The sequence below is a fragment of the Nilaparvata lugens genome, chromosome 7 (assembly GCF_014356525.2).
Source record: "Nilaparvata lugens isolate BPH chromosome 7, ASM1435652v1, whole genome shotgun sequence".
Lineage (NCBI taxonomy): Eukaryota > Metazoa > Arthropoda > Insecta > Hemiptera > Delphacidae > Nilaparvata > Nilaparvata lugens.
In genome coordinates, this window is record NC_052510.1 from 7,454,586 (window position 1) to 7,471,070 (window position 16,485).

At 37.7% G+C, this 16,485-nt stretch overlaps 1 protein-coding gene across 1 annotated transcript in view; it reads left to right on the top strand.

Annotated features, from left to right (window-relative positions):
• LOC120352540 overlaps positions 1-16,485 on the top strand; it is a 207,054-nt gene that overhangs the window by 173,949 nt on the left and 16,620 nt on the right. Inside the window, exon 2 of the mRNA XM_039433589.1 lies at positions 5,127-5,290. Within this exon, the coding sequence (XP_039289523.1) occupies positions 5,127-5,290 (164 nt within the window). The remainder of the gene's footprint in view (positions 1-5,126; positions 5,291-16,485) is intronic.

Here is a 16,485-nt window from a genome sequence, read left to right on the forward strand (position 1 = left end):
CATCTAGCTGCTAACCCTGTTGTCAATGTCTGCAGTAGCAGAAGTCTTCGGTTTTTGTGTAGTTGAGAAGTTGATATTGTGGTAGTTATTCATATTGAATGAAAAAGACTAAGATATTGTCAAAAAAAAAAATTAAATCAGTGGTTTTTTGACAATATCTTAGTCTTTTTCATTCAAGAAGTCTTCGGGGTGGTTTACAGCATTTATTTAGGATTTTCGTTGAATAATAATTATAAAGTAAACATTCTTATTTGTACTACAAAACTGAATTTGTACTACAAATGTAGTACTTTTGTACTACAAAATTGTATAAAGAATAAGCCAAAATTCATCTGGAAATCGAATATTCAAAACATGGTTTATGAAGATTTAAACTTTCAACTGCATCGATATCAAAACTCCAAGTTTAAACAGACTCAAATTAAATTCGTTTCAGTTGATAATCGCATTTATGTTGCTACGTACAAATATGTTGCCAGCGTGTATGTGTGAACTCAAAGCACTAACTAAACAGAATTCTCGATTCTCGAGAGTGTAATTGGTTCACTTCATTCTACAAAGTACTATTGGAATTGGCCGTTGGCTTCCGTGGCAGATAGAGAAGGAAAGGGTGGAGTGTTGGTTGTGCGAGGGAGAACGAATGATATGAGAGGTAGAAGAGAGGGGTATAGAGGGGAAGAAAGAGACTAAAGCCGACACATTCAGGTGAAGATGAAGAGGGGTTAGATAGATGAGAGAGAGAGAATGCGATATTATAGAGTGAGAGAGAATGTTGGGAGAGTAGAGAGAGGAAAAGGGAAAGGGTGAGAGAGAGAGTGTGTTATAGAACAGTAGAGAGCGGAGAAGGGAGAAAGGAGAAGGGAAGAGGAGGCAGGAGGATAATAGAAGGAAGAGAGGAGAAGGGAGAAAGGAGAAGGAAAGGGGTGGAGGGGAGTGAGGAGAAGGAAGACTGGAGGAAGAAATAGAGTAGGAAGAAGAGAGGAGGAAGGGAGAGAGGAGAAGGAAGATAGGAGGAGAAAGAGCGGAGAAGGGAGAAAGGAGAAGGGAAGAGGAGGCAGTAGGATAATAGAAGGAAGAGAGGAGAAGGGAGAAAGGAGAAGGAAAGGGGTGGAGGGGAGTGAGGAGAAGGAAGACTGGAGGAAGAAATAGAGTAGGAAGAAGAGAGGAGGAAGGGAGAGAGGAGAAGGAAGATAGGAGGAGAAAGAGAGGATGAGGAAGAGAGGATAAGCAAGATGGGAAAAGGAAAAGAGAAGAGGGAAGTGATGAGAAGGAAGAGGGGAGAATGAAGAGAAGAGAAGGAAGGAATGAAAAGGAAGAGAGGAGAAGTGAGAGAGGAGAAGGGAGAAAGAAGAATGAAGAGATGAGAAGGGGGAAATGAGGAAGGAAGAAAGGAGAAGAAAGAGAGGATAAGGAAGCGAGGAGAAAGAGAGAGAAAAAGGGAGAGAGAAGAAGAAAGAGAGAAGATGGAAGAGTGGAGAAGGAAGAGATGAGAAGGAAGAGAGGAGAAGGTGGGTATGAAGAGGAGATTCAGATTCAAAAACTGAGAGACAGTGATGAGAGAGTGAGAAAGAATGATGTGAGAGTACAGGGAGAAGTGGAAGGGTGGGAGAGAGAGAGAAAGAGAAGAAGGAAGAGACCAAAGCGACCACATACAGGTGCGAATGAAGAGGCCAGTCGCTTGTTTGTAACTTGCACTTGTATTTGTGTTTTAATTAGCTTGTAGCAAACTGTTTATAACACCTACTTGCCAAAGCTGTTCCTGAATTCAATATTGTTGGTTGGCAAACATGTTCGGCATACAAATAAACAGACAGTGCTGTCTGCTTTGATGGTGTCCGTATATACACGCTCTACCAAGTGAGCTTCTAACCTAGATTGGTATATCATTCATATGACGAATATGAATAGTTGAATACTTCCGCCTTCAAAAGAAAATTACGCTCCAAATGATTTCCACAGTTACCAAGCAGGTATATCGCAGTGGAAAATCAAAATATTATAATCATGATGAATTGGCAAATGCTGCTTATTATAACGTGCATGATATCAAATAATTTCCAGTTGAACTTACTGTGGATAAAGGAACTTTTTTTATTATAGCAAAGAAGATGGAATGTTTTACTATCCTTTTCTATCCTACGTGGTTAGAAGTGGTAGAGTGGACATTTCTGTGCAAACTTTGCCATGTCTACTGATAAAAAAGTCACTCTATCTATCATAAATCCTCATCCTCGTCGATAACTTGACTACACATACTGGAATAAGAAGAGAGGTTGTAGCATTGGAACCAATTCACAATAAACATTTTTCGCCACACTGCACGGAAAGCAGCTGTTTTCCAGTCCCTACGTAGATCTAAAAGACCTTGTTTGCAGACGACTCTCGTCTGACGTAAGAAAAGGGCTTCTTTTCCGGTCTAGGCCAGAACGTTGTCTCTTTCCAGCCGCTCATGGAAGTCTGTAGTTGATAAGTCATCCGCTAGATCGGGCGAGTGTCCACTTTCTTCATCAGCTGAAGTCGCCATGATTTCAGTTCGAGTTTCGAATCAAACTAATTCACTTCGCAACCAGTTTTATTCAATTATTTATTGTTGATTAGCGCATTCCAAATTTTCTAAAATGCTTAAAGATGATATTCCAGATGAAATTTTAAAAGAATCTGAAATCCTGACTGCAAATATTCTACCACTAAAATAAAGAGATAGGTACGATAACATGTATTCTTTATTTATTTTGTCAGCAATACCTGTAGTGTGGAGAAAAATATCGTTTGCACCACAGGCAAAACTGTTTTTTTGGCTCTCAATCTTTTCTAGTCCTCGGCCTACGGCCTCGGACTTGAAAACCGATTTCGAGCCGGAAAAATCTCATTTTCTGCTCTAGGTGCGAAATATACTATATCAGGTGTTTTCAGATGAATCGGAGAGGCAGGAAGATATCAGCTGATTCTCGAACGCGAATCTGATCAGTTAATCTGAGAACTTCCTGCCCAAGCCGACGGCTCCAATCGGATTGAATGACTCACCGGCATTTATTTATTCCCTTGTATATTCTGTAGAGTGTAGAAATTAATATTTGATAAGGTTTTAATTTTTTTAAATATATACTAAAAAGTTTCAATTGTTATTAAATATGTCCTAAATCAGTATCAAAACTAACTATGTCATTAACATAATAATGTATTGTATCAAAGCACAGTAGAGTAAAATATCAGCTATTAATATACTGTATTACATAAATGTAATATAATTGGTTGGTAATGTATATTACTATATATTTTATATTAGAATAAATAGAATTTCATAATCTCACCAAAAAAAGACCATACGATATTATGCACAACGTCACTTAAAATTTTGCCTTATGTCAGTCAATGCTAATCTGATCGTCTTCAGAAGTCTTTAATCGAAATATAGAAAACCATACATGAAATGATTAACTAAAAAAAATTAAAAAAGACCATACGATATTATGCATAATGTCACTTAAGAGAATGACTATAGTTAGAAATTTTGCCTTATGTCAATGCTAATTAAAACGTCTTCAGAAGTTTTCAATCGAAATATAGAAAACCATACATGAAATGGTTAACTAAAACATTTTATAATAAGTACCTTAAGCAGAATGCTAATCTCTGTTCAGGCTCAATCTCACGGCGATAAGTGGTGTTCAGTTTAACTATATATTTATGTTGTTTGAGGACATTCAAAAGCTCAAAAACCATTACTTGTGACATGCGGAAGTATCTAAGAAATTCAACTTCGTTTTCGATTAAATCAGGAAACAGATGATTTAATTCTCCGTATTCTATCCTTTTCTGCTTAATTGTATGGATCCACATTTTTCGTTTTCTCTTCCTACGTCGCTGTACCTCTTCTTCATCTTCGACTAACAAACAAGTAACAATTATAACTTCTTCGGTACTGCTATCCATCACTCATATATACTGTAATATTTGTTCATTTTATTCCTAATTCACACTCGATTCGACATACGTCGCAATGAACTAAAATGCCAATGACGACTAGTGTGCGCATCACCTCAAAAAAGTACGATCCGTCCGATGCATGCCATCATAGCAACCTCTAAATTAATATTTGATAAGGTTTTAAATTTTTTTAAATATATACTAAAAAGTTTCAATTGTTATTAAATATGTCCTAAATCAGTATCAAAACTAACTATGTCATCAACATAATAATGTATTGTATCAAAGCACAGTAGAGTAAAATATCAGCTATTAATATACTGTATTACATAAATGTAATATAATTGGTTGGTAATGTATATTTACTATATATTTTAATATTAGAATAAATAGAATTTCATAATCTCACCAAAAAAAGACTATACGATATTATGCACAACGTCACTTAAATCATGGCCATCCGTCCGATGACAATCTGTGTGCGCCTACCTTTATCGGGAAACGCATGATAAAAACGCTTGTTGTGAACATAATCTTCACACTTTTTGGGCTGGAAAAACATGCTCTAAAATCATGAGACTTAGAGACTTTTCACCTATAATCCAATGTAGTCGTCTAACCAACGCAGTTCGTGATTAGGCTACGTTTTTGTGTCTACGACTCATCAACGTTTATTTCTGTAATTTAAGTAAACCTGACTCCAAGTTTTCAAAATCGCCTATTCAACTCAAACTAGAAAACATTTAATTCAAGGAAACTTGGAACTAATGTAAACGTAGCTTTAGATACCAATTATCACAGTATGCGATTTTTTAACTTATGACCCTCAACTTCACTATTGAGGAGACATTCCTGTTTCATCTGTTTTATTCAAGTATATGATTTGTATGAGTAATTATGCTTATTTATTTATATTTTTAATGATTATGTCATATTATAAAGATTTTGTAATATGTTTTGAATATTCTAATTGGCAATAAATGAAATTGAAATGGGAATCTACTTATTCGTTAATCAATTCATTGGACCTCATCTTCACTACTGAGGAGATCATTTCTGTTCAATCTATCTATTAATTGATAAATATATGATGTGTGTGTTTGTGATAATATTGGTTATTTGTGGTACCTATTTGTTTTTCTTCATTGATATCTCTATCATCGTTTTTCATTAAATTTTGTACTGTGTGTGTGTTGCAGAATGTCCGCCGGCGGAGGAAGACGGCATGGAGCGGTTTGCGTGTCCGACGCCGGACCACATGGGTCGCTACCGCTGTATCGACGACCATGTGCTCTGCGACGGATTCATCGACTGTCCCACCGGAGAGGACGAGGACCGCCAGGCATGCATGTTCTACAAAACGGTGAGCACCAACTGCCCAAATCACAACTTTCCAATCTCCAATTGAAAACAATGCATCAAATCTAACCGTTTTTTTTTTTGTGTAGTTGAGAAGTTGATATTGTGGTAATTATTCATATTAAATGGAAAAGACTAAGAAATTGTCAAAAACCACTGATTTATTGATAATTAGAAAGACCGGTTTCGGTTATTACACCATTGTCAATCTCTGATAAACAAGATTTTTTCATTTATTTGCAAGACAGATTGAAAAGGTTTACTCGAAGAGTAAACAAATAATAAAACAAATATATAATTGGAAAAACTATTGACTAATGTATGCTTACAATTTTATGATAAAACTGAATTCGTGTTGTATTGGTTGAAATGAATCTGGTCATTTAAACTATACTGGGAATTTTCCTTAATCACTCTTGTTATTTCCAAAGCCTCTAGAATATTCAAAGATCTGCCTTTGTTATTAACATGCAGAAACTCAACATTCTCCTTAACTGTGAACTTGTGATTATTTGTTATCAAATGTTCTGCAAAGTTAGATTCCCCATTTTGTTTATTCCAATCTCTGATGTGTTCTTTAATTCTTCTTTTGGAACTTCTACCAGTCTGACACACATAACAAGCATTACAATCATCACATTCAAGTTTGTACACCCCGCTTTTATCCCAAATATCAATTTTGTCTTTACTCCAGCTAAATAGACTATTTAAAATCGGTTTGGTCTTGAAAGCAACATGAAATCCATTCCTCTTCAATTCCCTACCTATCTTATCAGATACAAGGCCTAAATATGGGATTGTTATCCAAGTCTTCTCCTCAAGGTTTGAGCCTACAAAGCTAGAGTTGATTGAAATTTGTCTATTAATTTTACTCAATAATCTGTCCACCATACTTACTTCATACCCATTTGTGACAGCTATCTGTTTAATTATCTGCTGTACAACACTACGAATTTAGTTTTATCATAAAATTGTAAGCATACATTAGTCAATAGTTTTTCCATTTACATATTTGTTTTATTATCTTTCACACTTGTTTTCTTGGTTTTTATTTTGTACTGAGAGTAAATTTTATAATCATGGCGATTCTGTTGCTTAAGCCGCCATTTTGTCACACCGTTGAGTGGGAGGAGACTGTCTAGCTAGGCCAATGGCAGGCGTTTATGCCCTCGACCAATAGCAGTACTCGCCTACTGTTATAAATTCTGCTGCTCTTGTATTTAGTTTTAGTTTATCAGAGATTGACAATGGTGTAATAACCGAAACCGGTCTTTCTAATTATCAATAAATCAGTGGTTTTTTGACAATTTCTTAGTCTTTTCATTCAAATCTAATCGTCCAATCCGTCCGATGACGATCTGTGTGCGCCTACCTTGAATCTCCAACTTTGATCTGAAGAAAGAAGAACAACCCTTGATTTGACAAGAGAAGACTCGTGTCCTCCCCCCTCTCACATCTATCTTTGGTAGTGAGTTAGAGGGGAGGATATTTTTAATATTCTTTCCAAAGAATGGAAATTGATATGTCCAAAGCTCCGCCAATTTATGTAGATGCATTACAATATAATTATTATCTATAGTTATTATATTACAAATTGCTTTTTCATATCATATACAGTTCAATAATTATTCTCTTAGTCTATATTATGTAAATTCATCTATAATTTTGCTGTATTGTAAGCTATTGTATATAAGTGTATAAGCCAGTATATATTCTAATCTTCATAAATAAAGTACTCAATCAATCAATCTATAGACATCTTGAAATTCGCAGAGATAAACCAGGATCAAACTCGTAGTAGGGAAGCTCTTTAAATGTTGAATGATATATTGATCCAGGGCTCAATTTGAAATGGTTCCCGACAGAACGTCATTCCAGGGCCTATTTCCGCGAATACAATTTGATGGGGAGAGTAAGTGACAATATTCCGTTAGGTTGTAGTCTCGGATCATGGATTCCTAGAAAATGAGCGCTGTTTAAAAGCTTTACTTCACTCATTGATTCAATAATGAACAAATTCCTTGTATCCAGATTATTGGAAACTCTGCTTTGGGTCCAAAACAGACTGATATCATAAAGGAATTAGATTTGGAGAAGATCCAATTATCCAAACTAATATAAAGTATGTAGCTAATATAATTGATATAAAGGAGTTGGATTTGGAGAAACTCCAATTATCCGAACTAATATAAAGTTTTTGTAAGGTTTAAACTTATATTACTTATATAAAGGACACAGATGGAAAGAGATTGGACGTTGCATTTGTTCAAATACTAATATTGATAAATAATTATTATCAAACGAAAATCCCAAATTGAATGCTGTGAATTACCCCGGCTTCGAGGTGATTTACAGCATTTAATTGGGATTTTCGTTTAACGATAATTATGTTATAAAGGAGTTATATTTGGAGAAAATCCAATTATTCAAACTAATTAAGAATCCTTTTCAGATCCCGTATTAATCTCTAGGATTTCAAAACTTCCGTTCATGGTTTTGTTTTGAGATGGATAACTAATTAACTAGATCATGTGAAGACTGGCATAAACCGCAGAAAAAGATCATTGAAAATTACTATTTAGGTACTTGAATTGATACTTTATTTCGTCCTAATTTATTTTCAAATGTATCTATTGAAAATTTTTATTATTGAAAAGAATTCGTCAGATCAACGAAAAGAGAGAGTCATTAATTCTTCCTCTCAACGGATGAATCTTCCAAAAAACTCAGATATTTTCCTATTTGGATGAAAAACAGAGCATATTATCTAAAGGTGCGTACATGAACAATTCACGCGCCGCGAACATGAGCATTTTCAATCATTCAATCAGCATCACTTTTAATCAGCTGACTGTATCTGTATTTTTACAGAAACGGTAACATACAGTTATAAAAAGCTTGGTATCAGCTGATTAAAAGTGAATTGTTCATGTCCGCGGCGCGTATATCTGTATGCACCTTTAGGATAACATTAAAGGCCGGTTTCCGAGCTCTGGTTTCAGCTACAGTAACTATATTACAGTAACTATATATTATATTGAGTAATATAGTTACTGTAGTGTCAGTCAAGTTCTAGACTTTAAATAGCTGGAGTCAGAAAATTGGCTTTCCGAAACGGGGTGTAGTCGCAGTCCACGTTTGAATTAAATTTCGAAAAACTAGGAAATCGAACACAAAATCAAATAAACAGGAAATAGTATAAAGTTCCAGCTATTTTGAATTATCTAGGAATGTTTTATTTGGTCAAGAAAAATGTTCCTAATTATAGAAATAAAAGACTAAAAATTATCATAATACTACGACTAAGCCCTGTTTTGGAAAGCCAATTTCCTGACTCCATTTCAAGTCTAAACTTAGCTGAATCCTCGAGAGCCTGCCCTTAATGTTATTCTTAAGGTGCATACAGATTTACGCGCCTCGAACATGAGCAATTCACTTTTAATCAGCTGATGCCAAGCTTTTTATAACTGTATCTCACCGTTTCTGTAAAAATACAGATATAGTCAGCTGATTAAAAGTGAATTGCTCATGTTCGCGGCGCGTGTATCTGTACGCACCTTTAGTTTTGCTCTGTATTTCATCCAAATAGGAAAACCGGCCCTGAAGAGTTTTTCCGTATTGGTTGAACTGAAATGTCTAAAAGCCAACCTTGAGCAAATAGGATGATTGGATTATCCAACAAGATATCTTACCAAACGATAAAATCTGGTGTGGTGCACTCCCACTACTTTCCTTGCCGTTATGAAAATTTATTAGCTTACGCTATCAGCGCTATCAACACGCGCATCAACTGACGCTAGTGTTCCCGCGCATCTCAAGTCTACTATTCAAAGATTTGATCGAGCTGATGACAGGGCGATAATTGAGAATCTAAAATCATTTCTACAGATATGGGACTTGTGGCAGTTGATAGAGCTTATCGATGACTATTCCAGGTATAACTTTAATCGAAATCGTTGGAGCCGTGTTCGAGGAAATCGCGAAAACCCCAGTTTTTGACAACATTTTCGCCATTTTAGCCGCCATCTTGTATCGCATTTGATCGAAATTGTTCGTGTCGGATCCTTATATTGTAAGGACCTTACGTTCCTAATTTCAAGTCATTCCGTTAATTGAGAGATGAGATATCGTGTACACACCCACCCACACACACACACACACACACCACACACACACACACACACCACACCACACACACACACACACACACACACACACAACACACACACACACACCACACACACACACACACACACACACACACACACACACACACCACACACACACACACACAACACCACACACACACACACCACACACACCACACACACACACACACACACACACACACACACACCACACACACACACACACACACACACACCACCACACACACACACACACACCACACACACACACACACACACACACACACACACACCACACACACACACACACACACCACACACACACACACACACACACACACACACACACACACACACCACACACACACCCACACACACACACACCACCACACACACACACCACACACACACACACACACACACACCACACACACACACACACACACACACACAACACACACACCCACACACACACACACACACACACACACACACACACCACACACACCACACCACACACACACACACACACACACACACACACACACACACACACCACACCACACACACACACACACCACACACACACACACACACACACCACACACACACACAACACCACACACACAACACACACACACACACCACACACACACACACACCACACACCACACACACACACACACACACACACACACACACACACACACCACACACACACACACACACACACACCACACACAACACACACACACACACACACACACACACACACACACACACACACACACACACCACCACACACACACACACACCACACACCACACACACACACATACAGACCAATACCCAAAATCTTCTTTTTTGGACTCAGGGGACCTTGAAACGTATTGAAATTTAGATATTGGGGTACCTTAATTTTTTTCGGAAAGCAATACTTACCTTACCAATTTGTAATAGGGCAAGGAAAGTAATAAACAATACCAATTATCTTATCAAACAATATCCCACCACTATCTGCAAAATGTGTTTGTTGCCCTGACAGAGAATGGCACATTATCAGAGATATTGTCGCATTATTCCCATTGGAATGACAACATATAATTATTGAATTATCAGTCATAACATCATCCTGTCCTTCAAAAACTCATTAATTTGATGAGGAGTCGTTTATTCGATGATCTAGCCTCCCTTCACATGGAGTAATGACCCTCTCACGTAATGCAGTAATTAATGAACGAAAAGAAAACAGAACGAAAACGAGTCATTCGCCGCATAATTACATACACTCCAACATTCATGTAACCAACCAAAACTTTCCCGAAAAAGTTTGCCAGTTTGCACTATTTACATAGAGTGACCGCAAGCAGTAATCACTTTGTCGAAATATCAAGGGTCACAATACTCGTCTCGTAAATAGGGACTGTACATCAATGAGAGGCACTGAAATATTGAACGAGATTGATGATGGGTTGAGAAGGAGGAGCAGGTGCTGGAGGATGAGTAAGAGGTGGTGGGGGAGGAAGTGGAGGAAGAGGAGGAAGAGGAGGGAGATGAGGAAGAGGAGAAAGAGAAGGAAGAGGAGGAAGAGGATTGATTGATTGATTGAGTACTTTATTTATGTAGTTTACAATATATACTGGCTTATACACTTATATACAATAGCTTACACTACAGCAAGATGAATTTAGATGAACAAGATGAATATAGATGAATTTACATAATATAGACTAAGAAAATAATTATTGAACTGTATATGATATGAAAGAGCGGTTTGTAATATAATAACTATAGATAATAATAATTATATTGTTATGCATCTACTAGAATATTAAAAATATCCTTTCCGAAGAATGGACATTGATATGTCCAAAGCTCCGCCAATTTATGTAGATGCATAACAATATAATTATTATTATCTATAGTTATTATATTACAAATTGCTTTTTCATATCATATACAGTGGAGGAAGAGAAGGAAGAGGATTGATTGATTGATTGAGTACTTTATTTATGTAGATTACCATATATACTGGCTTATACACTTATATACAATAGCTTACAATACAGCAAAATTATAGATGAATTTACATAATATAGACTAAGAAAATAATTATTGAGAGTAGATGATATGAAAAAGTAATTTGTAATATAATAACTATGGATAATTATATTGTTATGCATCTACATAAATTGGCGGAGCTTTGGACATATCAATGTCCATTCTTCGGAAAGAATATTAAGAATATAAAAATATATTCTTAGGAAGAGGAAGAGGAGGAAGAGGAGGAAGAGGACGAAAGTGAGGAAGAGGAGGAAGAGGAGGATGAGTTGGTGGAGAAGAAGAAAAAGGAGGTGGAGGAAGTGGAGGAAAAAGAGAGGAGGAGGAGAAGGAGAAGAAGGAGAAAGAGTAGGAGGAAAAAGAAAAGATGACAAAGAGGCTGAAAAGGAGTATGAGGAGGAGGAGAAGGAGACGGAAGTGGACGAGGTGGGAGAGAAAGTAAGGATGAGTAGGCGGAGAAGAAAGACAATGAGAAGGGAGAGAAGAAGAAGAAAGATGGTGATGGAAGGAGAAGAAAGAGAGAGGAAGAGGAGGAGGAAGAATGATGATGGGGTGGAGGAGGAGGAATAGGAGGAGGTGGAAGTAGTTTAGGGAGGGATGGTGAAAAAGGAGGAGGAGCTGGAGAAGGTGGAGATGTGGAAGAAGGAGAAGAGAGAGAGTGAAGGAAGGAGAAGAAAGAGAGTGAAGGAAGGAGAAGAAAGAGGGAGGAAGAGGAGGAAGAGGACGAAAGTGAGGAAGAGGAGGAAGAGGAGGAAGAGGAGGAAGAGGAGGAAGAGGAGGAAGAGGAGGAAGAGGAGGAAGAGGAGGATGAGTTGGTGGAGAAGAAGAAAAAGGAGGTGGAGGAAGTGGAGGAAAAAGAGAGGAGGAGGAGAAGAGAGTAGAAGAGGCGTAGGAGGAGGAGTAGGTGGTGAAGAAGGAAGAGGAGAAGGAGGAGGAGGTGGAGGAGAAGGAGAAAAATGATGAGAAGAAGGAAGAAGAGGAGGAGGACGATAAGGAGGAGGATGAGAATGAGAAGAGAGTGGTGGGAGAGGAGGCGGTAGATGAGGAAGAGAAAGAGATTGAAATTTAACGAGAAACGAACAGCGGTGTCTCTGTAATTACAAGTAATGAAAGTATTGCCCAAACTTGTTTCTTTGCATGATGGCTATTAGAAATTCCCGCCAACTTGGCTGTCCCAAACTTCAAGTTTGCGCTAACAAAGTTGACGACGGGCTCGAAGGGAGTGCGGTTCCAGACTCTGTGAGTGATGGAAGGGTTCTCGGAATTGGGGAGCTCCTAAGAGCAACTTTAAAGACTCACTCCAAACTGGCAGCGTTGATCGTATTGAAAGCATTGAAGCCATCCACAAGTTATACTGACAGTAAGTAGTGAATCTCACAAGATTCTCCCCCCCCCCAATCAAAGAAAACGGGGGCCTGGGTTTCCCAAGAAAAGCGGACCAGGAAAACCGGGGGCTTAGCGCAACAGCGGAAATGAAATACACGTCTCCAGACTAAGCCACACGAACACTTTACTACTTTTGTAAAGTAGGAACTGTAATGGGAAATCTATTTTTGGAAATGTTGGTGGGGAGGGGAAATTCTGTAATTTATTCAGTAGCGTTGTTTCTGTTTGTGGCAGCGTTTGATGTACATTGAGACAGGCTGACAGTTTAATGACACAATGACGGTTGCGTTTCAACATGTGGAGAGATGTGGGAGGAGCGATAATCATTCGATCGAATCAATGTCGGAATGGAACACAAAGCTGTAATCCTTTGTAAATAGAACAGTAGATTATACGATGTATCCGTAATATATTTTTGGACGATAATCCTTCTGCACTGTAGATAGCATACTGTAGTAGCGTAGAGTGAGGAATAGTATATTTCGCACCTAGGGCCGAAAATGAGACTTTTCCGGCTCGAAATCGGGTTTCAAGTCCGAGGCCGTAGGCCGAGGACTAGAAAAGAATGAGAGCCGGAAAAACATTTTTGCCCGTGGTGCGAACGCTATTTTTCGCCACACAGAAAAATAAACAATATATATATATATGAGAATAGTTGTTTACTAAGCACTTCCGAAAGCAGAAGTGGAAGATGATAGCTCTGGCAAATCTGAGGTAATCTGAATATCAGGAAATTGTCCAAGTTTTTTATTTTTTATTCTGATTTGTCTAAATAACCTAAAAAATCATATTCAATCATGTGGGAGGTTTAGTTTATACTTTCTTATTCTTTCAAATGACAATAAGATGATATTATTATAAATGTTTTAATTATTGCATAATGAACACAAATAATGGAAAGTTTTTTGATCACCTTTCTTAGTTCCATGTTAGCGGCTGGAAAGGGTACTCCGGCCTAGGCCGGAAAAGAACCTGTTCTGACGTCAGACGAGAGTCGTCTGCAAACAATGCCTTTCAGATCTATGTAGGGACTGGAAAACAGCTGCTTTCTGTACAGTGAGGCGAAACTATATTTTTGTCATAGTCATCCAAGCCGGTGGAATCAAGCCGGTAAACAGCTGATTGTAGAACAAATAAGCATATGATTCTCATTACAGCGTACTCTACTGTAATGAAACCATATGTTTTCTTTTAGTCGAGTATGTTTCCTAGTTCCGAAATGGGAACTGCTGAAAAAAACACCTCCAGCGCTCCAGGTGGGAATTTTGTCAACTTCCATAAAATTCCTGATTCAGAATTTGTAAACTAGGTTATGTTTATAGAATGCATGTAGTAACGTCAGCACAAGCAGGTGATATTCTCTATTTCTCAATTATTCTTCTTTAGATTATTATGTCAAAAATAGTGTACGTTACTTGGACGTGAATGTCATTTGCAGTGCTCGAATGAAATTCTAGTCTTGGCTAAAGCCTAGGTTATCCATCAAGAAACATCATTCTCTCACAGAATTTTGAAGGTCTGGAGGTTTTCCCGTAGCCTTCAGTGTAGTATGCAACATATTTGATATTCAGTTTTCACAGCGAACTCATAGTTTTGGCTGAGAATTTTCCGCATTTTGGAAAACTTCAAATTTCCGATGAAAACTCCCTTTCCTGGATTGCCATTTCAATTTGGTTTAAATTCATCATGAATACAGACTTATCTCCGAGATCTGAACAAAAAAGCTTGTATCGAATTTTCTGTGCGAGGCTGATTTGAATGTGTAAAAAAAATTGGGGGGCTCTAGAGGTGCCCCTATTTATCGTGATTTGGAGGTTTTCCCATAGCCTCCAGTGTGTTCTCCAACTGATTTTGAGCTGGGTTTTCCAAGGCAATCAGCCGTATTGGCTGTGAATTTTTTGTCATTTTCAGCTTTAATATAATTATAAAGACTCAGTTTTCCATTTCATCACAAATGCACACAGTTCGTAGTGAAACTTACAACATTTATGTTCCATGTTACTTATCACCTGATTACTTGCTGTGCTATTGTACAAGCTTCAAATGGCATTTTACACGTCATGTACATAGAAAGAGAAAGGTGATAAGAGAGAGAGAGAGAGAGGGAGAGATTGATTGATTGATTGATTATATGCCTTTATTAGGGCGGAATTAGGACTCCTGGTCCTCTCTGCCACACAACCCTTTACAAAAGAAGACAAATTTACATTAGAACAGAAAAAAACAGATTACATTATGTAATAAGATTACATAAGATTATTATAAGTAAATAAAACTATTAATCAAAATACAATAACATATAATAAAAGAGAATTTTGAACTTTATTTATTTATACAATTGGAAACAATATTTCAAATTCCACTAGATAAATCTATAGGAAAACCTATCAGAAATGAAGAGATGAAGATCTAATCAAGTTGCCATTCACTCACACATGCACACAAAAAACCCTAAAAACAATGATTTTACAAGGTATAATAGTTATCATAAAACAATATATTAACATGAAATATTTTTGTATCTGTAGTTGCATAAAAGGTGGAAATGAGTTAAATTCATGTAGATTGATACAATGTGAATAGACAAGAAAAATAAAGCTGAACCCGACCCAAGCCTAATCTGCACCACCAGATCCCAGCCAATTCAATAGAGAGAGAGAGAGAGAGAGAGAGAGAGGAGAGAGAGAGAGGAGAGAGAGAGAGAGAGAGAGAGAGAGAGAGAGAGAGAGAGAGAGAGGAGAGAGAGAGAGAGAGAGAGAGAGGAGAGAGAGAGAGAGAGAGAGTGAGAGAGAGAGAGAGGAGAGAGAGAGAGAGGGAGAGCGAGAGAGAGAGAGAGTGAGAGAGAGAGAGAGAAAGGAGTGAGCGAGAGTGATTGGGAGAATGAGAGATCAAACGAGCTACGAGTATAGTAGTGAGTAGAAACGTTTATTGAGTGATGTTTACACGCTTAGAACATTGGTGACAAGTGGTGATGATATTCAAACTGTCAGCAATTCTTGAATGTGAAGCTCTCATGTTATTCAAGAGGAATAATGAAAGTTCAAAGTGGAGCTGACTATAGAAACTGTGTAGGCCCAATATATGATTACAAACTGGGGAATTAGTGCCGCCAGGCCACTTACCCTGTAGTGATGAGGATAAATAAAATTCGCTCTCCATGTTCATCATTAGCCTGGGGGTGAGGATTCAAATAGGGGTGTGTTTTGAAGCAGGGGGGATGTTCTGTCAATTATGACACAAATCCTCCCCCAACCCTGGAGGGGAGAGGGGAGAATTCTGTCAATTATGACAAAATCCACCCCCAACAATGCAGTATGACTTCGGATCGCATTGCATATGACGTACCTACGATAAATGTCACATCATCCCCCCGGCTATTTTCTTGGGTTGACGTTGATTTGCAGAAAAATACTTTGTTTGTAATGTATGTTATTCTGGTGATAGTGGGTATGATACGAAAAAATCAACTTCAATATTAGATTCTTCCGTTTTCATATGAGTGATAGCGTTGGAAAATATGTGCTGGAATAGTAACCTCAGGCTACCATAGTGTTGAAATTGAAAATGGAACAACTCCTACTAACTTACATTCGAGCAGAAACAA